Raw genomic sequence first — 25,969 nt, 5'->3', positions numbered from 1 at the left:
GGGGTGGGGGGGTGGGGGAATCTGCATGCCGCGGTTGGCTGGAATCGGCGTCTGTCCGGTCCAAACGTGCTTGCTGCAGGGAGTCATGTGTGGCTCGCAGTGATGCAGAGGATCAACAGAGTTCAGACAGAAAACAGGTGACCTTAATGCTGAGTAATCACAGAGAGCTGTTTCCTCTTTTCATTAGCCTCCTCCCCTCGTTTCTTCCCTTCCTCTTCTTCCTCTTCCACAGCTCTCCTCCTCTTTTCCTCCCTCTCTCTCAATCTCCCCTTGATGTGTCCTTGACAATGCGGCAAGCTGTTTGAGCTCTCCCTCCTCACCCCTCGGCTTTCTCTCTCTCCCCCCCCACCCGAATACATAGTCTTTCGCTCCCTCTTTCACATTTTTGTTGCTGCTCCATTCCGTCTTTTCGGTGTGGATGTAATGGTCTGGCACTGCAGTGACGGAGATCTCAGTCTGTCTTGGTTTAGACCCCGTCCTGCTCTGCGTCTCAGGTTACAGACGATGTTCAGCACCGATGTGTTCAGGTGCCCGTATTTCACCATCTGATCTGCCAGCTCCGGCGCTGTGATCAGCTCCATTGTGCTCGCACAAAGAGCAGGCTGCAGCTTTTGTTGGACCCCAGGCAGAAAATAAGTCCCGAGCTCTGACTTATGAGCAGCAAGTTTGAGCGGACAGTTTTCCCCCGAGCGGTGGGGCTCGGAGCGACGTTCTGATCCGCGTTTGCTGCTCCGTCACGTCACATGACACCGCCTGCGATTTGTGAATCGGGGTTACCCGAGAGCAGCATTCTGCGTGCCAACTTTGCTGCGTGCGGACATCTGCAGACACACCGGTCTGTGTGTTTGTGTCGGGTTTGTTGGGACCCGCTGCACCGACTCCTGATCGGCTCACGGTATCCAATTAGCAACACTCAACACAGACTTACTGCAACTCAACACCGGCCACACATTCGGTGAAAACTCCCTCCTTCGTTTCCCTTCATTCACCCTCTCCTTTTCTCTCCATCTCACAGTTCTCAGCCACCCCTTCTCTCCGAGCCAACTTCTCGCTGCTGTTGTGTTGCTAGGTTACAAACTAGTTGAAGGAGTGGGCGTAGCGTGGTACCACACCCCTGTTGGAGCGTCTCGGAGTGCACGAGTACAGTCCACAAACACCCCGAGGACACTAAAAGACAACAAATTCACTGATTATGACTGATTATTCAATGATACGTTGTTTAACTTGTGCCAACTTTAGGCTCTGCTGCTGGTAATCCATTTATAAATGTACTTAGAACTGCTCAATAAGTCATAAACCTGCGATGAGTGTATTTTTCTCTGATCAGAGATCAACCAGTTTGATTGGTTGTATCAATGCCGTTATCGGTTTATTCAGTGATAAAAACTCTGTTTTATTTCTTTTACTCTTTAAAGCGGACAGCTCTTCTCCTAGCTGGACTTCTTGCTGTTCAACTGAACGTTTTTCTCTTTATCGACACCTACAGCTCAGGAGAAGAACTGCAGCAGCGCCGGTGGTGGCGGCAACAAACACTCTGAAAATGTGCTTCAACCAACATCAGTCAACTAAAATTCCAGGAATAAAAAAAAAAGGTTAATTCATGTTTTGGTTTTTCTAATGTAGAAAACACGTTTTGCTGCTCACCGCTAAGTTACTGAAAGAGAATTAAACACCTGATGCTGGCACGGTTATTCATTTTGCACTAAGCATCATTTTTTTGGCGCATTATGAGTCGGGTTTTACGAAATGTTTTCCAATTTTAAAACAAGAGCTGTTTGTCAGTAACTGGTGTCAATAACTGACACAGGACCATTCCTTTGCTTCGTTGTGTTTTACTGGACTGAATCAAATTGAATTAAATCGTTTTGTGATTAAAGGCTGAACGTCTTATCGGTTTTCGCTGCTCGTGTGTCTTTAATGAATCGACCACAGACCAGAGACGCTCCTGAAATCCCAAAGAAATGTTGTTAAAAGTGGTGTTCAGTTTTGTGCAGCAGATCTTTTACTTTGCTTCCAATAAGTCTGACTGTCTTGTAATCTTTTAAAGTCCGTTAATGAACTGATTTTTCGCTCATTTTCAGTCCACGATTATGTGTTAGGACATGAAGAAACTGATATAACGAATGGCACAGAATCTGAAAGGTGTGTCTTTAAAAAAAATATGAAAAATAAACCCATCAAAGCCCCGACGCATCATCCTTCAGTTGATCCTGCAAAGTTTTCAGCCTAATAGGCTTTTTGGGAATCACCTCGTTGGTGCTAAAATCTTACTTTATGTTTGTCAAACTGTGTTAAAGATCCCATTTAAAAAACGGCTCTGGTTCATACGTTGAGTTTAAAAGCCTTTTTATGTCTGAAGGATTTATAGGCCGGAGTTAAGTGGCTTAACAAACATTCCTCTGAAAACGGTCAATCACTGGACAGAAAATGAGGCAGCAGATGTCCAAAGAAAAGCTCTAAATGACCTTCAGAAAGCCCGGGGAAGTATTGATCAGGATCATTTTAAAAGATTATAAGAAAGTCTGGCTGCTTTAGGTGAAATATGAAAAAATGAGGGGAGACTGAAAACTCCACTGAATGCAGAAAATAAATTCACCTTTCAGATGTAAAATAATATTTCTTGTATGCGTGAACTTGCACAGCAAATATAAACACAAAGAGTCAATTACTGGAAAGAAACAGTTGGTTTCTTCTTTGTTCTTTGATTTAAAATCAAACTGTGGACGCGGGAGCGCCGGAGCGTTCGGCTTTACAGCTCAGTCCATGATGCGAACGTCAATAGATGCTCACTAAAATGTGGACGGTCCTTTTGACAATTAACTATTCTCCTAGTAAACTTGTAAGAGAGACCTATGGACTTAGATGGGATGCCAAAAAGCTAAGATACCTGGGAGTGTTTATATCCCGAGATTTGGACGAGTTATTTAGTTTGAACTTTGGTAAACTTACTGAAACCATACAAAAAGATTTGGCAGTCTGGACAAGGTTACTGTTGGATTTCACAGCTAGAATGGAAATAGTGAGGATGAATCTGCTCCCTCGATTTTTATATCTTTTCATGTCATTGCCTATTAGAATATCAAACTCACACTTCCATGCCTGGGATAGGCTGATCTCAAGATTTATTTGGTCCGGGACAAGACCAAGAATAAAATTTAAAACACTCCAAATTAATAGAGATCAGGGGGGTCTGGCCCTTCCAAATTTGAGGGAATACTACTATGCAGCTCAAATGAGATTTATGGTCTGCTGGTGCTCCCCGGAAATGGAGCCTGGATGGAAACAGATTGAACTTAGGCATGGTGGGGTCCAACCCCAAACACGTTTGGGAGGTAAAATAGTTTTGGACCAAAGTGGGAATCGTATAGTTGAAGACACTTTGTTAATCTGGAAAGAAATAGTTGACAAGTACAAATTGGCAGATGTCATTGGACTCCAGATGTGGCCCACTTGTAACCCAAACTTTCGGCCAGGAGAATTAGACTCCTCCTTTTTAGACTGGAAAGATAGAGGCCTTGTAGCTTTGTGTCAGTTTGTAGAAGGCAACACCTTTAAAACATTTGAGCAACTGAAAAGGGATTATAAACTTGAGAACAGAGACTTATTTAAATACTTTCAGGTTAGACACTTCTACAATACCAAAATGAAAAAAGGTGTTCCTCCAGAAGGTAATACTATTGTGCAAATTTTCACAAATGCCTATACTAACCTTCCAACTAAAACCGTCTCCAAACTATATAAGGGGTTGCAGAAACATAATGAAAATAACACCTTGAATATTAAGTCAAAATGGGAAAAGGAATTGGGAGTAAGGATTACAGAGGGCGAGTGGCTTTCAATGTGTGTGACACAACAGACATCTACCAGTTCTAAAAGATGGAAGGAATTCGGATGGAAGTGCATAATTAGATACTTTATTACACCTCAAATTATGAGTAGACAGAGAAGAAAAGAACAGCAATGTTGGAGACAATGTGGCCATCAGAATGTCAATCACTCTCATGTGTTTTGGTCTTGCCCTAAGATGGCACTCTACTGGGATGGAATCTGCCAGACTATCGGAATAATTTTGGGGTAAGCCATCCCCAAAGACCCCAGAATTTTTCTGCTGGGGCTGATATGCGGAGAAGTGTTTCAAAAAGAAGATGAATATCTTTTTAAAATTTTATCAATTGCAAGCAAAAAAGCTATTACACGGTCTTGGCTAAAGAAACTCCCTCCCCAGCTGGACCATTGGCAGGAAGTTGTGGAGGAAATTCACTCTATGGAAAAATTGATGTATCTTTCACATATAAAAGGACATTTTTACAACAAACGCTGGTCCAAATGGCTGACATACAGGAGTAAGGAAGCGTAACTATGTGCAACATCTTGTAATGTTCTTTCTTATTCAACTATGAGTCACTGCCCCATGTTCTGTGTATTGTATGTTTCATTGTAATAATGAAAAATGTTAAATAAAGAGTTTAAAAAAAAAAAAAATGTGGACGGTCCAACAGAAGACATAAAGCACCAAGATAAACAGCTGGGGTCAGTAAATCTCTGCACACCGGAGCTGCAGAAGAAACCAACAAGAAGCGCCATTAAACGCCCGTTAGCCATCAATTTAAACTGTAAAAACGGACTGGAGAAATTCGACATTACAGACAATTTCTCTGCTTTTTTTTTACACAAAAAATTAGGACAATTAGGCTAAAAGATCATCTGTATTAAACGCGATCGCATGATGAATATGTCATAATGTTGACAGCAACGCCTCCAAACATCCCAGTCCAGCTGAATCAAGGCCGCTTTAAGGTCCGATAAAATCACTATTTGTCTCTGCAGACGCTTAACAATCTTTTTTTTTAAATAGTTATGCCAGATTTTGGTGTAAAGCTGCCAAATTCTGCAAGATAGATAGACTTTATAAAACATTTAAACAAGTTTAAAACTTTGAGTTAATTGAAACCTAAATTTTCAATAAGATTGGGACGACGTGTAAAATGTAAATAAAACTAAATGCAATATTCTGCAAATCCCATAAACATATATTTTATTCACAGTGGGATGAAGTAAACATGTCAAATAAGCTGAATCATTTTTTTAGGAAAAAATAAGATTATTCTGAATCTGACGGCAGCAACACGTCTTAAAGTTGCTCCAGATGTTTCCCTCTGTGCAGCATCTCCATCAGTCTGTAAACATCTGGACCTGAGGAGAGCAGCAGATGTTGTTCTAAAACCTGGACTAATGCACCCCCATACCATCAGAGAGGTGAGGACGTGGCGTCCGTGGTTTTTAACAGTTTTCCTCTTTGACGCAGTTCATTTTAATTAAATTAGCTTCAGCTGATGAACCTCTTCTGAGAGATTTTGCCAAAAAATATCTAATCTGTTGCAAAATGCTGCTCCAGCTGTTTCTTATTTGTAGCATTTAGTTTTACAGCCTTTTGTTGCTCTTGTCCCAACTGGTCTGAGATGTGTTTCTGCCGTAAAATTCAAAATTATCTAAAAAATAAAAAGTACAATTTCTTAATTTCAGCATTTGATATGTTTACTGTGTTCCACTGTAAATAAAAGGTGAATATATTCTGTTTTTATTTATATTTAAGACAAAGTCCCAACTTTTTCAGAACTGGGGTTGTAAATCTAAACTACAAATCCTCCTGCAACGTTAAAACAAGTCACATAAAAGTACGGTCCTGCAGACCAGAACGAAAAGGTGTGAAGGCTTCGCATATTCCAGGGAGGTTCTGTCCACATCGTTTTCACCTTTAATTAACTCAAAAACACCTTGGACGTTAGAGTAATGCACCCCTGGACTTGTTCCCTGCTCAGAGTTTTGGTTAACCCTACAGTAGCACACTTGCTTTATTCACCAATTTATTGATTTATTTTTCTATCAGCTTTCCGGTCGTTCATCCGCCATAATCCCGTCATCCACTCATCAATCAGTCCATCCGCCCATGCAGCCTTCGAAAATGACATTAATGGTCATTTTCAGTCTGTTTTTTTTTCAATCTGTGCCATTTATTGGAGCCAAACGATGATATCACAGAGATTAGATTACTTGGACACAGTTTTAGCAGCGGCGTGCGTGTGTGAGCCCAGAGCACACGCTCCTCCGTGCTTCCTTCATTCAGCACAGAACAAATCATCCAGCAACCATTCACCCATTCATGGATCTACTCACCCATCTCCTGAAACCATCTAACTCGGCCTCTGTTATTCATTCACTCACTCTCGTGTTCTGTTCGAACCCGTTTGCTCACCGTCGGTGGTGCTGGACAGTAGTCTCTGACAGAGGCCTTCTGTGTCTCCGTAGCCGTCCTGGATCTTCTGTAGGGCGTCAGCACCTCGGAGCTCCATCAGCTCCCTGAGCTCCTTCACCGTGACCCCAAAGTCTCCTCCTGAAATGCTGCCGTCCGCCCTCCCTCCTCCTCCGCCCCGGCCTTGAGTCCCTTTGGGATAAAACTCCACAGCGCTGTTTGCCATTTCACCCATCGTTGCCGTCGTTGACATTTCAGGAAGTTTCTTACTCGTCTGTTTTGGTCCTCCTCTCTCCCCGTAGTCTGCTCAGGTCCTCCTTCGTTTGGCGGGTGAAGGGATGTTCATGTGCTCTTAATTTTTTATCTAAAAATGACTGAAATGATGCACCCGGACTCTTTGGGAATTTTGTTTTCTCTTTGCTAGTTTGGCCTAACCTCCCACTGCTCCTCTAAATCTCCATGACAGAGGGAGGTGGGGGAGGAGGGGGAGGAGGATGAAGGACAGCGAGCAGGACCGCTTCAGAAGCGCGACGTCTGAACGAATCCAGCTTTCTTGTCCCGCGTCTCCTCTGTGACCACTCTTTCCTCGTGTCTGTCCCCCTCCCTCCGGGGTCACGGCCAGTCCATGGACGGACGGACGGACGGGCTAACGGGAATGAAGAGGCGGGCGGCGGACGGGCGGAGAGAGGGGCGACGGCGGCTGACGAATCAGAGACAGGAAGCAGATCCAGATCCAGATCCAGCTCAGAGGTAGCTACTGCTGCACCACCAGGACCTGAGAGAGACACAGAACCATTACCACTCGCTCGTATCGATCTCAGAGATGCTTTTCAAAATGATTTACAGAACAAGAGCAAAACCTAAAAGGATGCAGGTACAGAATAAAGAATAACATCACTAACATAAGACAAAAAAGCAAACTGAAACAATATTATTATTTACTAAAATTATTTCAGAAGGAACGTGAAGCCGGGTTCAGTAAGGACATAAAAAACAAGATTAAAAGCAACATAATCTCACACATATACGTATAAAACACTTATACCTGATATTTAAACCTGCATTCATTGATTTTTTTCTGCACTACAAAGAGGTGAAAACACAATACTGACATATTATATTCAAAATAAAATATAAGTGGATGAAAAGCAGCAGGCACTAGACTGTTGCTGCAACTTTCTGAATAAAACAAAACTTCTGATTTACTCTGAGTGACTTCAAAAAGGGACAAATCCCAGCTGGTTAAAGTCTTAACGTTTTAAAACATTTTTAACTTTAAACACGTTCCACAACCATTTAAAAAGCTTCTCATTGCATTGTCCAGAAGAAGAAACAAAACTCTCATATTGATGTTTAATCCAGACTGAAATTAAATTGGTAACGCTCGTTTGTTTACCTACAGAAACAGTGAAAAAGGTCAACCATGGTGACCGATTGGAGAGTTTTTTTGTGAAAACTACGCAGATAAAAGTGCTTCGTTTACATCGAATTGCATATCGATATAGCTGTAAAACTGCAGGAGTAAACTCTGTCGAGCTGCACAGTTTGGTAAAGTTCAGGATAACTTTTTTTTATTTAGGTCGGGTTTCATTGTTTGCAGGAATACCTTCGAGTAAACAAGATTTAAGAGCATCTTCCCCCGAGCCGTGCAGCACAATGTAAAAGTTTCTTCATCTGAAATGTGGCTTCTGCTTCCACCGAAGAAGGAAATAAAACAGATTTTTATCTGAAGTTGGATTGTTTCGGTCCTTCTCTTCTCTGTCCTCGTTTATAAATTCCTCCTTAAAATTACCTTTTATAAGAACAGTTTAATTATAGAAGGATCTGTTTTCTTTTGCTCCAATGAGAAGTTTGAGCAGTTTGTGATAATTAGAGAAAATGTGATCTGGTTTTACGTTGCGTGATTTGAGACTTCTGGACAAATATTGTTTATTGATAATCAGGTAAATAAAAACTGGTCTCCGCCTGTTCCATCCATTTGACACACATCCACATGAACTGATTGTGTGATTAATTATTAAAGGAATCTTCTGAACTCAAAGTGCGTCGCTCTTGTTGAAGCAGCTGAAAAACATTTTCCCTAATCTGAACCTACACTCAGATCTGACTCTGAAACTAAATAATTAAATAAACCCAACACTGATAGCGCTCCGGCTGCTCCGACGAAGCCTCGTCCCACGTGAGCAATTAGCGGCAGCTGTAAATATTCTCGGCATCACACGAGACGCGGCCTATTCAGATTTCTCCCTGTCAGGGTGTTTTACGTAAGGGCGAGGAGGGAAAAAAAAGAGAAGCAGAAGCTCATCAGTGATTCCTTCTCTTCTCCCTCCTCTCCACTCTTAACTCTCCCTCAGCTCCCTCTGCCTCTTGCATCTCCTCCCTCCCGTCTCCTCTCTGCCCTGCCATGCTTCCATCCTGACTGAGAGTGTTAGTTTATGACTGAGTCACCCTTTGAAGCTCCCGCTTGCTCTCCATCTTCTCCTGCTTGCTCGTTGCTCTTCCACCTATTTATCTATAATGCATCCGTAAAGATTTATTAATTGTTTACTTTTCACTCCCCGTTGTCATTTGACCCGACTCACTTTCAGCACCTTTTGTCGCTCTCTCTCGCTCTCTGTCTGTCTGTTTCTCGCTCATGCAATAATTTATTTACTCAGTCAGACGCGCATTTTCTTCCCAGCCCGATCTCTTACTCACCGATTCTGTCTGATTTTATAAAACTCACGCAAGGAAAGGCTACTCTGTTCATCCCCCCCAACTAGTTTGAGTCTGTCTTTCTGTTTGTCTCAGAACTTGTGTAAGTGTGTCCTCAAACGTGAGCCTGTTTCATATCTATATATATAAACTATTACTCAATTAGTTACGCATCCCTCACTCTCACAAAACTAAAGCTACAAGCAGCAAGCATCACCCATGGATAGTAAAAGCGCACAAAGGCTCAACCACTCACGCCCAGAGACATCAATTATATGATCTCTGTCATGACCAACACACCGAAGCACTTTCAGAATGAGGTAGAAGGAGGAGAAGGGGCTGCAGCTGGGAGAGTGTTTGAACATGAAAAGAGTCAGACAAAAGGTCAGCAGCCTCCCCATTCATCCGGAATCCCGGCCCCGCTTGTTAGTGCACAGTCCCTTAGAGGGTCCGGGTAATTTGGTTACTTTTATTTCCTTTTTAATACCCTCTGGAGGTTTCTTTTTGTCCCGGCAACAAGAACGCAGAGAGCGGCACAAAGACGCGGAGGAGATGCTCCTCACAGGATCTGACTCCAGGCCGGCGGGGTTGAGACTCGGAGTGTGTCGGATCAGGCGCACATGTGAGCGAACAGGTTGGCGTGCTCTGCTCCTGCCACGGACCTGAGCGCACTGACATCAGTGTTCTGTGTTCTCCACCTGTGCACCTGCGCTCCTGATTCCTGGCGTGTTTGAAGGGTCACCTCTGGCCGGGGCCTCCGTGTGTGGGCTGCCGCCTGCCATCGCTGGCTCGGCGCCACTCACACACTTCTGTAAAGCCCGTGGGGAGGTGCGGGGGGGGAGCACACTTAGAATTCGACACAGTCAGTGGATGGAGCCATTAAAGGTGGGCTGCCAGCAGGGCGAAGATATCTGCATTACTGTACAGCCCATTAAAGCAGCCAGACGATGACGAAGAGGAGGGTGGAAGGAAGGAAGAAAGTTGAGAACTGACACCATCACACTTCAGTCTCAGTGTCCCGTGTCCTCCTACAACTCCACCCAAAGCACAAACGCATAATTCTTATTCGTGTGCAGGAATGGCCCAAGCAGGTGTGTCACACATAAAACGACCTTTCCTGGTCACCTTCAGACATGCCGAGCTTCATCCCTCCTCTCATCTCCAGCAGCAGCTGGAGGAAGTCACGATGAAAGCTGAGATACTGAGAGAAAAAAAAACATGCCAGCAGAGACAGAGCTCTGAGCCGGTGGTGCGCCACAGCGTCCCTCCGCAAGGTTACCGGCCGGCCTCCCCCCTTCCTCCCCCCACTCCCCCCCGAATAACTCACACCCACCCTGCAGCCGCCGGGTGACTCGTCAAGGTCCCTCCGGTGGCGGATCAAACCGACACCCCCGCAGCTCAGCGACCCAGATGCCCGGGAGAACCGGGAGGCAAAAAAATTAAAAAAAAAAAAAAAAACGCACGGGGAGAACAGCGCGTGCTCCTAGGTGAAAACGTTAGCCGCTCATCCACTGACACGGGACACGAAGGGATGGATGCGCACACACATGCACGCACACGCGCGCGCACACACTCTTCCTCACACTGTCATAAGGCTGCCTGCATGCGCCGGTGTGTGGACAGCTCTGAGGCCTGAGACGGGGACATCAGGCCGTCCACGTCCTCTGCAAGTCCCCCCCCCAAAAAAAAACCTCCTCTGGGAAAGGAAACGGCGCCAAGGGGGGGGCGGGTAAATAAGAGTCACGCACGCACGCAGGCACGCACGGACTCACCGACTCACCGTGCAGGCCGAGCTCAAGGACATCAGCATCAGTGCGCGGGCGGGCGGGCAGAATCCCCCGTTAATCTGCCTGTGCGCGGAGCGGAGAACGTCCCGAACCGGATGAGAGGATACAGCAGGAGGGGAGGAGGAGGAGGAGGTGGGTGGCTGGGGGGGAGAGGGAAGAGGATGCGGCAGCTCCTGTCCCCTGGAGTCCCGAGGAGCGGAGGGATGAAGGACGGCGGCGCTGATGAAGATTCCGCTCCGGCGCGCGGTCACCTGGTGGCGGACGGTCAGCGGAGTTCTGCGGCGGTTTGAGGAAAGAGAGAGACACCGAGAGTGACATGAGAGAGAGAGAGAGAGGGAGAGGGAGGGGAGGGAGGGAGGAGGAGGGAGGATGCGCCGGGGTGAGGGTTTAAACTCCTCCGCTGCGGGGAGGGGAGACGGCCGGTCCGTGAGCCCGGCGGCGGCAGCAGCTGGTTCGGTCAACTGTTAGAGGAGCTGCGTGAGGAAGAGGAGAACCGGAGCTCCTGCGACATCTTTGGAGGAGGAGGAGGAGCACGGGAGCTGGGTCGCAGCATCCGCGTGAGGGAGGGAGGGGGTGAGGACTGCTCCGTGGGCTACGTAACCCCCCTCCCCTCCTCCTACGGCTGCGTGATGACGTCACCACGGTACGACTCTTCCTGCATGAAACAACAGATGTGTTGAATAAAAATGCAAAAATTTAATACTTTTCTACAATCCGACAGCAAAAACAACAACAAACATTCAGAGAGCTGTAAATCAGAGAATCAGAAACAGCTGAAAAAGCTAAAGCTGAGTTTTTAAAAGGCTAAAATGAGCAGATCAGGAGCTAAAATTAGCAAAATATGCTAAAACTAACAGATCTAGCAGATAAAAAAAATCAGACCCAGATTTATCCTTGATTTTTTTTTCTTATAGAATATTACAGAATAATACTGACAACTACATTTGGAACAACAAATTTATTTTAGAAATAAAATCAACTTTATTCACACATTAATGTTGTTTTCTCTGTTGCTTTTATTTATTCACCCTCTTTTGTTAAGAAGACATACCTAAAAACGCCTTTTTTATATATATTTTAATTATTTTTATGTCTTCTATTTTAGCTATTTTCAAACCTTTATTCATTAACCCACTTTTAAAGAGAGGAAACCGATCGCAGACTAGCTTACCAACAGAAAAACACAATTTGATTCCCAATACTACCAGTCTTACACCAAGTCCACAAACGCTGATATTCACTCTGGGTTATATATTTTTTGTTGAATAAAATAAAATAAATGAATGCAAATGTAAAGAATCGTTGCTTATTTTGGCTAATTTACGACGTGAACTGTCAGTTTCCGGTAATGAGCATTCAAGGACAAACAGAAAATCGGATTTTCCAGCCTTCACCTTCGGGTAGCATGAAATAATTACACTGATTTTAGTTTTGAGATAAAATTAAAACGTACTGATAAAACATTATTGGCTCCACTTTTCTTAATATAAGTGGAATACAAACAAACAAAAACAGCAAAACAAAAAAAAAACCTTTATTGTTTTCCAATTTTTTGTCCTCATACTTCCGGGGTTTCATGAAAGCACCGTAAAGATGGCGGACCTCAGAGGTTAAAGGTCAAGCAGGGAGTTGGAAAAAAGGCGGGATTTTTATGTATTTTACTGTTTTTTCAAAGCTTTTAATTTGAAAGTGATTTCAGACATTCAAATATGTTCCTAAGTGAATAACATTGTTTTTTTTTTTAAATATTTGTTCTTTTAATATTATGATTTTGCTTATGTACCAAATAAATATGACTTCATAGACAATCCTGCTTTCAGAAAGTGGATGTTTTCTGTTTTAATGATTTGTTTTTCTTCACCAATAAACAATTGTGACTGAAAGATGTGTGCTTTGTTTAAAAAGATTTGTTCTCTGGTACAAATCTTATCTTATGACAGAATAATTCTTCTTTAGGGCAAAGGATTTTTAAAAACTCAAACTTTTCTTTTCGTTTTTGGTATGTAATAAATCAAACAGTTCGCTTCAACAAACGTTTGTTAAAAAAACAAACAGAACTGGCAACTTTGTCAAACAAAAGTAAATTTATGATAAAGCTTGGACCCTACAACTGCAGATTATCTTTTTTGAATAGTTTGGTTTTATTTGCTTTTTGAATTTTATTAGAATGTCTTGACTTAATGCAAGAAATATTGTCTTTTCCTTCTGAAAATATACACTATAAACAATTTCAGTCATTATTAGAATAGTATTATTGCTGCCTGTTGGTTGGCTCAACTTTCCAAAATAAAAGTGAATTGTTTAAGGTACTATAAAGGTGTAAATAAATCTCTTTACTTTAAACTACTTTGTTTAAAAAGTACTCATTGCGATGTCATGAAGACAGGCTGAAAAACGTTCTTAAAGTAAAAAAAAAAATCTGCACTTTTTGTTCTTTATATCGTTAGTTTGCCAGGTTCCACAGAAACAATCAAAGTGACTAATTTTGACATATTTCTGCTCAGATTTGTTGACTAAAGTAAACAGATATAAGTGCTTTGTTTACATTGACTGCATACCTGCATTTCCGAATTGTATATCAATAAATCTGGAAAACTACGCTTTCAAACTGCGCCGTTTCATAGAGGATAATCTGATTTCATAGTTTGTAACGAGTCCTTTTAAGGACAGATTTAATTTTTTGACAGTGTGGTTTAGATACATGTTTTTATTTTGCTTGCTTCCAGTTTCTGGCTGTTCTTCCGTTTGGTTTTCCAACCATCTCCACTCCCAGGAAAGATCCTCTGGGGCTCAGGAGGACAGATGTTTCTGGACGTTTGTCCGACGAGCCAAAGAGCCGGTCGACACGAGGCGAGGTGCAAAAAGATCTGCGTTTCCTTCCCAGTCCTCCCGTCAGAGCTCCTCACGCTGCGAGCCAGAACAAAAAGAAGGAGAGGAAATTTATTTATAGCTGAATCAGACAAACTTATTAATAGATCTCTTTTTACAGTGCAGGGAGACGGGATGCAGACTTGTCTGTCCGTGCAGCGACACACACTTTGATGAAAGCCTTTGTTGCTGATTTAATCTTTGTCTTTTCTTATCTTCAACTCTTCCACACCATCTCCCGAAGGCAAACACTGTTTTTTATTGCACTTTGGTAAAAGTAGCAGCGATCTCAGCGCTTTTTCTACAGAAACAAGTCCAGTTATTAACTTTTTTATTTGCAGTTACACACAACTTTTACTTAATTTTAAATAAATAAATGTGTTTAGTATGAGTTCAGGCCTAATGCGCCAAAGTTCAAAGTATTTTAGAGGGATTTTCTGTGAGAAACAAACACAACGGAGTGGAGAACTGTAGAGTGGAATAAAAATGGTTCAAAGTTATTAAGTTAGGTTTTTATTTGTGTTCATCCCATTACTGTAGAACCACCTTCGCTGCAATTCCACCTGCAGGTGTTTTTAGGTTCGTCTCGACCAGCTTTAAACATCTACAGATGGGATTTTTTTGCCCATTCTTCTTTGTAGAGCAGCTGCAGCTCCGTCAGATTGGGACGGAGAGCGTTTTCAAGTCTCGCCACAGATTCTCAGATGGATTCAGGTCTGGACTTTGACTGGGCCGTTCTAACACGTTCTAACGCGGTTGTGGTCTGACCCATTCCATTGTAGATCGTTCTGAATGTTTCTGGTCGTCCTGCTGGAAGGTGAACCTCCACCTTTAACAGGATTGTCCCGTTTTCAGCTCTGTCCCTCTCCTCATCAACTCCGACCCTGCTGAAGAAAAGCATCCCCGCAGCATGATGCTGCCACCGCCGTGCTTCACAGCGGGCACGGTGTGATGTGCAGTGTTAGTTCGGTCTGAGCGGAGCAGCTTCTTCCACATGTTCGCCGTGTCTCTTCGTGGCTCGTGTCAAACACCAAACAGGACTTCTGTCTTTCTTCCGTAAAGTCCAGATTAATGGACCGATAGTTGTCCTGTGGACAGATTGTCCCACCTGAGCTGCTCCTCAAATTAAAGCTGTCCCCGCCCGGCCCGAACGTTTTCCACGTGTGTTTGACCAACTGAACGGCGCTCTTGGAGACCTTCGAGGCTTGGGAGAAGGTTTTAGAACCTGACCCCGCTTTAAACTTCTCAACAACTTCATCCCTGCTCCGTCAGGCGTGTTCCTTGGTCTTCATGAGCCCTAAGGTTCTGTAACAAACCTCTGAGGCCTTCAGGGAACGGCTGGATTTATACTCAGCTGGATTATTTACCAATCAGGTGACTTCTGGTTGCTCTGGATCTTAGTTCAGGCCGTCAGAGGGAAGGATTTATTTTCTTCTTTTCTAAATAATATTTTGTTTCTGCACCGTTTTGGATTATTTGTGTGTCTTTGAAGATAAACACTGTTTGAGCAGCTCGCTCTGTCTGCAGACGGATCCATCGTTTCAACATCTGATTATTTACACGGACAATAAGTCATGCGAGCTGCTCTTTCTGCCCCTCCCTTCAATCCTCTCACACACGCACACACACACACACACACACACACACAGGAGCTCTGAAATCTACTGTGAGCGTTCTGAGTGCTTGTGGTGTCTAATCAGTCCGAACGCAGCTCATCAGTTCAAGGACAGTCTCCTCACGGCGGGCCTGATGGAACACGAACGGCCCAAACTGTCGTTCTGACAGAAACACGCGCACGCAGCGACGCACGCAGCGACGCACGCAGCGACGCACGCAGCGACGCACGCGGCTCGTGTGTGCGTGACCTTCTGACTTCCCCCGAAGGCCCGAGCGAAAGGCTGAGGCGATCTGTAAGCAGATCAGAGAGATCGGAGCGAGGTGGAGGGCGTCGAAGTGTGATCCACAGACCAGCTCCTCTTCCTCCTCTTCTCATCCTCCTCCTCCATCCCCCCGCCTCCTCCTCCTCCTCTCCTCCACCCCTGCTTCCTCCTCCTCTCCTCTCCTCCTCCTATTCTTCTCCTTCTCTTCTCCTCCTCCTCCTCCTCTTCTCCTCCTTCTCCTCCATCACCCCCGCCTCCTCCTCCTCTTCTCATCCTCCTTCTCTCCTCTCCTCTCATCCTCCTCTCCTCATCCTCCTTTCTTCCTCCTCCTCTTCTCATCCTCCTTCTCTCCTCTCCTCTCATCCTCCTCTCCTCATCCTCCTCTCTTCCTCCTCCTCTTCTTCTCATCCTTCTCTTCTCCTCTCCTCCTCTTTCTCTCATCCTCCTCTTCCTCTTCTTCTCATCCTCCTCTCCTCCTTCTCCTCCTCCTCTCATCCTCCTCCTCTTCTTCTCATCCTCCTCTCCTCCTTCTCCTCTCCTCCTCCTCCTCTTCTTCTCATCCTTCTCTCCTCCTCCTCTTCTCCTCTCCTCTCCTCTCCTCTCCTCTCCCTCTCCTCATGCCTCCCTCCCGTGTTCCTCTCGTTTTTCCGTACTCCTCCGACTCCTTCCCGATCTGATGGTTAATTCATGGAGTCTGGCTGAACGCGCAGCCTCTCCATTATTAATGTAACATCAGGGAGACAGAGGGAGGAGGAGAGAGGAGGGAAGGAAACAGGAAGAAAGGACAGAAGGTTGCATATCTCCCGCCGCCTTTCCTGACAGAGTTTTACGTTAAAATCATCTTATGTAGAGAAACGACGAAGCTGGAGCCGTTTTAGTCAAATATTGAAAGCAAAATTCTGCACAATCTCTTTACACTTAGAGTATTTGTTGTGGATGATGCTCAGCTACTACCACACAGAGCTGGAGGTGTTTCTGTGCTGGCTAATGTTGATTAGCTGTGGCGGCCATCTTAACCTGGGTCGACTCTAAATGTTAATCAGTTGTGGATGCAGATTCAGTGATTTCACCCTGAAGGTTTCATTCAAATACGTCCACTGAATCACAAGATATTTTGCTAACAGACAAACGGGAAACAGGCAGAAACATGATCACCTTCTAAAATAGGAGGAGGATGGGAGCGGAGCAGCCAGGTTTTCCTCCAGCAGGAGAAAAGAAATCTGGACGAGTGACAGACGAGAAGAGAGCAAACGTGTCAGGATGAGGAAGACTGTGATGCGTGATGAAGGAGAGGCAGCACGGAGGGGGCTCAGATGTGTCGCAGATGATCATGTGACTTCTCCATCCTGGACACTCAGGAGACACAGAGACCTGATTTTACTCCCAGAGACGAACTGAAACACAAACTCAGAAAAGGAAACTCGAGCTGAATGATGAAGAGTAACAACATCAAGTTATTATTTTTAAATCCTGCAACTCAAAAGCTTCAAAACTATTTTAATTTCACCACCTGGCAACAAGCTGACAGCACCGGCTTAAAAAAAAAAAAGGTTTTTATCAGTCTAGAATAATGTCATCGTGAATTCCAGCCCTATTTTTAAAAAAAGATGAATCCTGAAGCTTCACGAAGGGATTTACACATTTGATCCGTTTCAGAGGAAATTACAGAGATCATATCTGTTGGAAAACTTCAATTTAAATCAAGTCATGCCTTAATAATAATTATATTTGTGTAATTTGTCTTGAAGTAAACAGATGCAAACATTTTTAATAGAATAATGAAACTTCGCAGCGCAGACCAGCCTTTTTTTATGCACTTTTATTGATCTTTATTTAAAATGTCACTCATGAAAACTGAAAACTACATGCTGGGCTTTAGATGTTTTTACTGAATTCATGCAGAGGTATTTGTAGTAAAAAAAAAAAAAGAGTCATGTGGAGCAGAAATGAGTTTGGAGACGTCTGAAGCCAAACGGTGAGAAATGTCTCCCCTCGGTGGCAGCGGCTGGTACTGCAGGCGTGACTCTCTCAGCTCCTCAGGGTAACTGGAGCAAAACAGAGCTCACACACACACACAAACACACACACACACATCCTGAAATGCACCTGAACCCCAGCGCCTGACTGCGCAGAGCGGCGCACGCTCGCGCTCACGCCACGCAGACACAAACCCCAACCTCCACGTGGATTTCCCGCGGCTGCGTCCTTCAGATACACTTGGCCTCCATGTCGTAGAGCCGGAGAAGATCTGAGATCACAGCGTCGATGTCTGCTTTGGTCACATCCTCACACAGCACCTACACACACACACACAGGGACGAGGCAGACTTTCAGCTCCACACCTGGCCTCCATAAACAGGACACATCAAAGGTGCGCACGCCATTTCAGACGACCCACATTATACGGCCTCCGGAGACGAAGCAGAAACTCAAATTAAAACCGTCTTTTCTTCATTTCAATCTGCACAGGACGAGTTCTTAAACCACAGCTGCAACAAAAGACGCCTCATTCATAAAACTGGGTGGCAACAATATATATATATATATATATATAAATAAATATTTAAATGCCTCTAAATTAATGCTGAGCAGTTACATAAGGCATTTTAGCCTTTGAAGAGGAGCTGCAGCTGGATCGTCGGGGAGTAAAAACCTGCAGGTGTTCAGTTCATACAGAAAGGAAGCCACAGAAGCTTCGTGCTAAATGTTTTCTTCAAGCTAAAAGATTTAAATTGCAGATAATCGTGACTTAAAATATTCAAACGCCTCAATCTTGATCAAATAATCACAGCCCCCCGACTTAAATCTGACTAAATGTTAGATTTCCATCGAAGGATGATAAGAAATCTGAGTTAAATGCGTCAATTAACAAGATTTATAAACATGTAGTGAATGTGATGAATGTTCTGTTACGTTTTATATTAAAGTGTGAAAGAGAAGCATCTTCTTAAGGAGTTAAATATCAGGCAGCAAACAAAACAAAACAAAAACAGGATATTTTCTGCCTCAGGAGATTATCTGAACGTCACTGAGGAGAAATTTGTTCCGAAGCTGAGAGAAGATCGTCCAAACGGGATAAAATGAGATTAGGACCCGAGTTTCCCTCAAAAAACAAACAGTATCAACCTTAAATGTTTAAAAAATGCCTTAAATGCTCTTAAAAATGAAAAAAAAAAAACATATTATTATTATTATTAATACAGACTATGGTGTGAAAACAGCCGCTGAGAATCTGAAGTGGGACCAAGACACTGTTTTAAGTCACAAGTCTGTCTACTTATTGTAAGTCCACAGTTGAGTCCAAAGTCAAGACCTGCAAGTTTAAAGACGAGACGTGCGTGTCCCAGCTCAAATCTCAAGTCAAGACAGATAAAAATCAACTCTAAACTCAAAAAGCCGCCTTTTTAAAAACCGAGTCTTCAAACCGCTTCTCTGCAGATGTTCAGCCTGGCTCCGAGTCCACAGCGTCCCGAGTCTCTTACAGTTGACGGAGCCTACGAGCCAAACGTGATTTAACGGGTGGTTCGAATCCCCGCTGTAGCTACGGGAACAAGTTCGCCTAAATCCGCCTCGTTCCCCCCCCTCAGACACACACCTGCCACCACGTCTTCTCGCCGACAGGAAGCTCCACGCCGTAGCTGTTCAGGGCCAGGTACAGCGTCGCTATGGCGACGTGTTGAGGCGTGTGGCGGATGCACATGTCTCCGTGGTAACAGTCTCGCAGCAGCGCCCAGGAAGTCTCAACCACCGGGGTTCGAGACCAGGCGTGTCGGTTTACGAGAGACTTCAGAGACAGAAGGTAGTGGAGCAAATACTGCAGAGAGAGGAGGTTAGAAATATTACACCTTTAGGGTGATGTAAAATAAGGAAAATAATAATAATAATAACTTCACAGTAAGCACCCACTCCATAAACTGAGCCGTTTTTATTTAATAATAAATAAAAATGAGGCTGAGGGACTCGGATGGGTTCAAATGTTTCATGTAAAGAAAAAAGTACTGTTTTAATTGAATTTTAAGTGATAAAATAAAGGAATAAAAAGTGTAAAACGTTTCAAAAAGCAACCAGAGACATTTAAAGCCTCTGGAGACGCCTCGAGGAGTCGGTGAGACGAGGAGCTGAACGCTGAGCTCCGGAGGCTCGTACCTTGTGAGGGTGTTCGAAGGACACGTGGAAGTCGAGCTGTCGGAGGACGAGGAGCTCGCACTGCACCACGCTGTCCCTCAGGTCCCAGAACTCCTTGTCACATTCCAGAGGAGCGCTGCCTTTGTTGAAGTACCTGCGAGGGACAAACGTGGGAGACGTGGGAGGACGATGGACTCACTTCTTAACGGGAAGATTAAAAAGAAAATTCACCAACAGTCCTGATGGGTAAAAAGGTCATTTCACAACATGTCGATAGAGCAGCCAGTTCAGGTTGTTTCTGTTGATTAATGTGGAAAAATCCTTCTGTTTCTGAAAAGAATCAAATGTTTTCTACGCTGAAGAAACTTATACAAAAATCCCTGTTTTACCTGAGATTTGAACAGAGTATAAACTGACATTTAACCTCCTCATAACTTCAATACCAACAAATTTACTGTATATGACTTACATCCATAACACTACAGTTCTTCCTGTAAACAAACCTAAACTTCAACTAGTATAAAACAAAACTTTCCCTCCTGAACACAAACTGAAATACGTTTGACTTCTTGAATATTTTATTGATCTTCTTCACCGTAGATTCAGGAAAATCTCCTCCAGACTTCCTTTTAGGAATAATTTATGTCTCTTTTGTTTACAAAGTTATTACAAACCAGGAGCTCCTCCGCTCATCTCTGCTCCTCGAAGACTTTCATGGATGTCAAATTATAAATTTAATCATGTCTCACATCATCTGCAAGAAAATAACAGTATTTTTTATTATTTTTTAATTTTAACTTGTAGTTAAAAAATGCCCTCATGTCCTTTTTTGGTTGTTTGTTTTTGTTTCTGTGGTGGTAAGGATAAAAAATGATTTATAAAAATACAAAAATAAACATACTAAGATGAATAAAAATGAGTAGAATCCACTTTGTTTTGTTTAAAACTCCACATCTAAAAGCTGAGAAAAGATTCTGTAATTCTAAAGTTTTAATGTCACAACAAAAACAACATCAGCTGAAGTTGTCTTCAGTATTTCCCTCCCAGCTGCAACATGTAAACGTGGCGGTTTGCGTTCATTACCTGTGGCTTACGTTGATGATGTCACGGGTCCTGATGTGCTGCTCCTCCACCTTCCCAGCCAGGTACAGGCAGCTCATGGCCACCAGGTAGGGCTCGTAAACCCGGACGCTGGCCCGTTGGAAGAAGCGGTGGTACAACACGCAGGCTGTTGCCACGGGAACCGAGCGCAGACCGAGCTTTAGCCCTGAACAACAGAGAGGGTTCTTCATCATCTCCAGCTGACTCAGACGCAGAGAAGGAACCTGATGACTCCTGGTATTCACACAGGACTGTTCGATCATTTCACTTCTCCAGACTCAGAGTTACAGATTTTATTCTGGATTTTTGAGGCGTTACAGATTTTATTCTGGATTTTTGAGGCCTAATACAAAGATTTCCTGTAAATGTAAAAAAAAAAAACTGAATCTCCCGAACTAGAAGGAATAACACTTGAGGAAAAATCCCATTTTTGTAATGAATTTATAAAATAAAACTATGTTCCAGCTCAGAATAAAACCAATTATTAGCTAAAATTATGTACAACAAATAGTATTTATACAGCATTTTATGGCTTTTATGCTTAACTTGTATTTTACAATGCAAAATAAAACTATAATGATCCCTATTCTGTATATATAACACATGTTTTTAGAAATGCTTTAAGAAATGGAATATAGGAATAAAGTTCTGGTTTAATTTTCCACATTTCTTCAGACCTGGAAAAACCCAGTATAACCTCTTTAATTTAGTGACTTCATTAAATATTCTAAAAAAGTATGAAGTTTTTGCTACATTTTAAACCACTGTTTGGTCTAATGATCTAAAATTTAGAATTAGGTATCTACATAAACACATAATCATAATTAATATTTGACACAGACCCTTAAAATAAGCATATCTGTTCAATTTTATGGTTGTTTCACTTTAAAACACCGTATCATAAGTAGTCCATATTTTAGATAAAGTGAATATTTTTAGAAAATTTTGGAAGAAATAGCGTTTAGTCGGTGGGTATCAAGACAAAACGAACCGTTCAAGCTCCCGTACCTGTCTCCATTATGAAGCGACACACGCGAAACTGAGTTCTGGTGTCCCGGGTGGGATCAGTTCCCGAACCCCCGCCGGGCTCCCTCCTGTCCGCCGCCCGGGTCTCTCCGTCCCGCCCGGCAGGTGAGAGACAGGACGGACCCTCCATGTCCCCCGGACCATAAAAAAAGGACAAACTGGAGAAGCTCAACAAGAAGACAACGTTCAGTAGCAACAAACCGGCTAGCAGCTAACAGCTCATTCGGCCTGACCTCTGTTACCGGAAGAAAAACAACTCAGCTTCCGGTTAGTGATTTCAAAATAAATGTAGTGCGTTATTAAAATTAAATTTATTGTTCAATTTGAAGGTAAATCGTTTGGTAAAAAAAAGGTTTTTAATTATAGTATAATTAACTTAAAGGTTCGTGTCTCTAGCTGTGTCTTTAGTGTCGTAATTTAAACTTCCGGTTAAAAGTAAGTATACCGGAAGTTAGCGGTTTTGTGAGGAATTCATGAAAATTGAAAGATTAATTCTAGCATTTAAACAATGTATTACTGTAATAAATTGTTTATTTAAGATAAAAATATTGATCAGTACATTTTTTTTACTTCTTGTTTTTTTTTAGCTAACTAAAAAAGCAGCAGATATGAGAAGTCGGTTTGATTTTGTTGCTAGGCAACCATTCAACAATACAACCAGAGTGGTTTAAAAGGACGTCACGCGCACTAAATACTAAATACAACAAAGTTGGAGGTTGTTGCAGATGCAGAAATGGCGTCCAGTTTCTCAGCAAATCAGGTAACCTTTTATTATCTGCCTGCACTTATAAAAACTTTGCTTCACTGGACAGTTTTTGTTTTCTAATTGATTTACTTATTTATTATCGTTTTCTGTTCTCCAAGTATGACAGCGCCTTCAGGTCCCAGAGGCTGCAGAACTGGTGTGAAGCTAAGCACTTTAAAGAGGTATCTGGTGTTCTTTCAGCTGCAGCGTGCTGTTGGGTTATTGTGATATAATCTTGACTGACTGTCATCTGTAAAGCTGGTGACGTGAGTTTGTTTGTGTTTGTAGAGACCCACTGCGCGGGCGACTCTCACCTCCTTTGTTGCAGATAACAAAGGTCATCTTCTCCCAGGAGTGAAGGTCAGAGCATCAAGCCCACGTCTGTGAATCAGTAAATCCTCTCTTCATCTCACTCTGTGTGTTTTGTTTTGCTGCAGAAAGGCAGCGCCTGGCCAGACTTTAAGGGAACCTGGGATTTACCGACTCGTATCCCAGCTCACCACATCGACCCCACAGCCCGCTCTGCAGAGGGTCTCAGCAGGCTCAGGTCCTGGGGCTTCTGTCCACAACAAAGTGCCAAATCACAGCGAGGCGGCAGGAGTGTCGATGTGGGCGAGCAGGTCAGGTCCACACGAATGCAAACCATCTCCACTGTTGTTTCAAAATGTCTCTGGCCTGGTTTATTATTACACAAGCTTTTTTTTTCTTTTAAAGAAAGCTAAGGTTGTTTTCACAAGGTGGGAGCTTGAGGGCTGTGACTGAGTCAACAGAGTCAGGTTTCCAAATCAAGAGCAATAATCACAAAAAAACGTTTTAAATCTAGAAAATTAAATGTCACACTTTAGTTGCAGAGTTTATTTAAAGGATGTTTTCTGAAATAAACTGTTTAGATCTGAAAATTAGAATTAAATATCTACAAAAAACAAAACGTTTGGATGATCATCATATAACATGAGCCTTTAAAAAATTAGCACATCTGTTAATTAGTGTGTCTCTTTTACTTTAAGACAAACAACTTAGGCTGAAAGATTGGGCTTTGGTTTAAAAAAAAGAAAGAGAAAGAAAACGACAGAATTTTAGTGTTTTTTGTGTGAAAATGCAGAATAAACGTTGAGCGCCGAATGACTTGAAGCTGAAAGAAGCAGAACTATAACCCAAAATGTTTAAAAATCTTTGGATTTGCACCAGCGTACAAACAGAGCATTTACGAGGCAAAAGATGAGCTATAAGCTAAATTAGCAAAGTGCTAGCTAAAAGCTAAAAGCTTTAAGCTAGACATATCACAAGAAGATAAAAACAGCCAGTAGCTGAAGCAGATTCCAAAAAGAACAATGTTTATGAAGGAAGTGAAGCGATCTCCTTGTATTTCTGTGGTAAAAATATTTGTAAATAAAGGTAAATATTTTTAAAAGTATAAAAGTTAAAAAAAAAACAAAGGTCACAGCAGTCATCAGCTGAAGGAGCTGAATGTTTTGACATAATAACGATTAAAACAGCAGAAAGTATGCAGAAGTAATTAGGTTGCAAAAGAACACGTGAATAAGAAACAAACCTGTGGGCACGTTAAAACCCAGTTCAGACTGTAGACAAAAAAAAAGAAAACCACAATGAGCTGAGAATAATTTTGTTTTTTTTTTTCTGAGGAACATGAGCTACAACGGAGTGCTTTTGTCCTGATGGAGAATGAGCTTCGTCTCTGTTCCCTCGGGAAATAAATAACAATCAAAAATCAATCTGGATACAGCAGCTGAATGGGCCTCGTCTAATTATGGGATCTGAAGTGCTTTTGATTTTCATTCAAGCAAAAGAAACTGTTTGTGTCAAATCAGTGTGACTTTATAAATACACTCCTGTCTAAGGAGACGGATACAGATCTTTACTTTCACCATTACTCACATACTTTACTAAAGCAAAAGTACTAATATAACATTGTAAATACTAACTGGGACTATGTAATAAAGTAGTTTAAAACATTTTAGTTCTTAATTATCCAAATTCATAAGAAGCTGATAGGTCTTTGTTTCTTATTTTAATCAATTAAACAAGCAATCCTTGAGGAAGTAAGTATCATCTTGTATGCCAAACTTTATATGAATATGTTTTGTAATTTGTTAGCCCTCAGAGTATGTGTTAGGGATGACCCTCGGCTACTACCACACCAAAATTTAGTGTAGTATCTGTAAAACTGACTGCGTTATAACGGCTTCTGTGTTTACTAAGTTTATTTTGCTAACAGACAGACAAATAAACATATGATGTCCTGGCATTTTATGGAAGAGAACAAAAAATATCAACATTGTTTTCAAATAAACACAATCTTACTCATTTTTGTATATTTACCTAAAGTTTTTTTGTATAAAATCTGATAGGAATATCTTATCTTTAATGATGGTTAAACTTTCCTAACTTGAGATGTTTATTGTCTAAACAAAATCAACATATGTGCTTATTTTTATGACCCTTTTCCTGTTGTGCTAATGCTAAATGCTACATTTTAAACTTGTAAGCTAACATTTCAGTTTTACTGTAAAGGCTGAACAAATAGGTTTTAAAAGAATGCTAATTTTTTATTTTGCTTAAAATTGTGTCAGGAAAAACAACAACAACAGAAAAATAAGTGAAAAATCATCAGTTATACGGGAATGGAGACTTTAAACTTGCTAGCATGTTAGCTAGCATTAGCTACAGCTTGAATTCGGTTAGCTGTAGCAATATAAATAAAGACTAAATGGCAGAAACTCTGCTCTTGTGTTTAAGGTGTCTAAAAATTATGCTCCTTAATTTATTATGGAAATTATATGTAGGTGAAATAAAATATATTTAAAATTGATAAGAAAATAGTTGGTTAGCATTAGCTTCCATAAGCTAGTGGCCTTCATGGAGGAAATCAGACGAGCAGCAAAACTGAGACAACAAATTCAGTCATTCTTCAAACAGAAGAATATTATAATATAATTCTGGCATTTTTTAGTTTTTAACATGTATGCTCAATTATTTCTTAGGTGTTTAAATGTGTTTTGTTAAAACAATAAACTTTTTTAGACCACTGAGGACGGCACTGACCCGGCTCCTCCAGCTGAAGCCTCCGTCGGCGGGAACCAGAGCCGTCGCTTGCAGACAGACGTGTCCGTTTCTGCTGAACGACACATTCAGACTTCAGAGAAGGACAGGACGTCGAGCCGGACGTCTGCAAACCAAAAACACTCAGCCTCATCGCCTACAGACGGTAAAAAGTCCCCAAATGGACCTGAGACCGAAGAGAGGAGACCTCAGAGCAACGTCCCCGTCCAGCCGGGCTCAAAGGGACAGACAGGAAGACCCAAGAAGGTTTAAGGACAAGAAAACCAAAAAAACCCTGAAAATAAAAACCTCGTTTAAAGTTCTGGTGCAACATTTAGTTATTTGTTTATCATGTCAACATAAACAAACAAACAGGAAATCCTGGAGACAGGGACGAGACTAATTACTGGAATAAAGAACAGACCTTTTAGGC

At 42.4% G+C, this 25,969-nt stretch overlaps 3 protein-coding genes across 9 annotated transcripts in view; 1 reads left to right on the top strand and 2 right to left on the bottom strand.

Annotated features, from left to right (window-relative positions):
* The window catches only part of atp2b3b (ATPase plasma membrane Ca2+ transporting 3b), a 54,217-nt gene extending 41,424 nt beyond the window's left edge, over positions 1 to 12,793 (bottom strand). The window contains exons 1-2 of one of the 6 annotated variants that reach the window (XM_017438372.3): positions 10,717 to 12,793; positions 6,254 to 7,025 (exon numbers count right to left, since the gene is read on the bottom strand). In XM_017438372.3, the coding sequence (XP_017293861.1) occupies positions 6,254 to 6,503 (250 nt within the window). In that variant the 5' untranslated portion in view covers positions 6,504 to 7,025; positions 10,717 to 12,793. The remainder of the gene's footprint in view (positions 1 to 6,253; positions 7,026 to 10,716) is intronic. The other 5 variants (XM_017438371.3, XM_037976933.1, XM_017438374.3 and 2 more) reach the window with 5 other exon arrangements.
* Positions 12,794 to 17,282: 4,489 nt separating this feature from the next.
* On the bottom strand, positions 17,283 to 21,984 carry ccnq (cyclin Q). Its single transcript, XM_017438397.3, has 5 exons — positions 21,714 to 21,984; positions 20,688 to 20,871; positions 19,626 to 19,758; positions 19,075 to 19,293; positions 17,283 to 17,776 (listed from the first exon to the last, which is right to left on the bottom strand). The coding sequence occupies exons 1-5, from the start codon at positions 21,859 to 21,861 to the stop codon at positions 17,687 to 17,689; spliced, it is 774 nt and encodes a 257-aa protein (XP_017293886.1). The 5' UTR covers positions 21,862 to 21,984; the 3' UTR covers positions 17,283 to 17,686.
* On the top strand, positions 21,867 to 25,839 carry cfap126 (cilia and flagella associated protein 126). 2 transcript variants are annotated; one of them, XM_017438398.3, is made up of 6 exons: positions 21,867 to 21,998; positions 22,319 to 22,491; positions 22,596 to 22,658; positions 22,765 to 22,836; positions 22,914 to 23,096; positions 25,519 to 25,839. In XM_017438398.3, exons 2-6 carry the CDS (start codon positions 22,465 to 22,467, stop codon positions 25,807 to 25,809), a joined length of 636 nt encoding a protein of 211 aa, XP_017293887.1. In that variant the 5' UTR covers positions 21,867 to 21,998; positions 22,319 to 22,464; the 3' UTR covers positions 25,810 to 25,839. The 2 variants fall into 2 exon arrangements, with proteins under 2 accessions (XP_017293887.1, XP_024866941.1); XM_025011173.2 differs by having other exon boundaries at positions 21,870 to 21,998; positions 22,369 to 22,491.
* The last annotated feature ends 130 nt before the right edge of the window (positions 25,840 to 25,969 follow it).

This window comes from Kryptolebias marmoratus, linkage group LG8, assembly GCF_001649575.2.
Source record: "Kryptolebias marmoratus isolate JLee-2015 linkage group LG8, ASM164957v2, whole genome shotgun sequence".
NCBI classification, from domain to species: Eukaryota; Metazoa; Chordata; class Actinopteri; order Cyprinodontiformes; family Rivulidae; genus Kryptolebias; species Kryptolebias marmoratus.
The sequence above is the reverse complement of the archived record's forward strand: the minus strand, read 5'-3'. Positions and strand labels throughout refer to the sequence as shown.

What these genes read in the sequence shown, in the direction of transcription:
- ccnq (XM_017438397.3), bottom strand. Translation starts at nt 21,861, where the DNA reads ATGGAGGGTCCGTCCTGTCTCTCACCTGCCGGGCGGGACGGAGAGACC. An exon ending in ATCATCAACGTAAGCCACAG is followed by an intron (nt 19,759 to 20,687) that starts GTAATGAACGCA and finishes TGTCCCTCGCAG; the next exon opens with GTACTTCAACAAAGGCAGCG. An exon ending in GCGAGAAGACGTGGTGGCAG is followed by an intron (nt 17,777 to 19,074) that starts GTGTGTGTCTGA and finishes GTGTGTGTGTAG; the next exon opens with GTGCTGTGTGAGGATGTGAC.
- cfap126 (XM_017438398.3), top strand. Translation starts at nt 22,465, where the DNA reads ATGGCGTCCAGTTTCTCAGCAAATCAG. An exon ending in CCAGTTTCTCAGCAAATCAG is followed by an intron (nt 22,492 to 22,595) that starts GTAACCTTTTAT and finishes CTGTTCTCCAAG; the next exon opens with TATGACAGCGCCTTCAGGTC. An exon ending in ATCTTCTCCCAGGAGTGAAG is followed by an intron (nt 22,837 to 22,913) that starts GTCAGAGCATCA and finishes GTTTTGCTGCAG; the next exon opens with AAAGGCAGCGCCTGGCCAGA.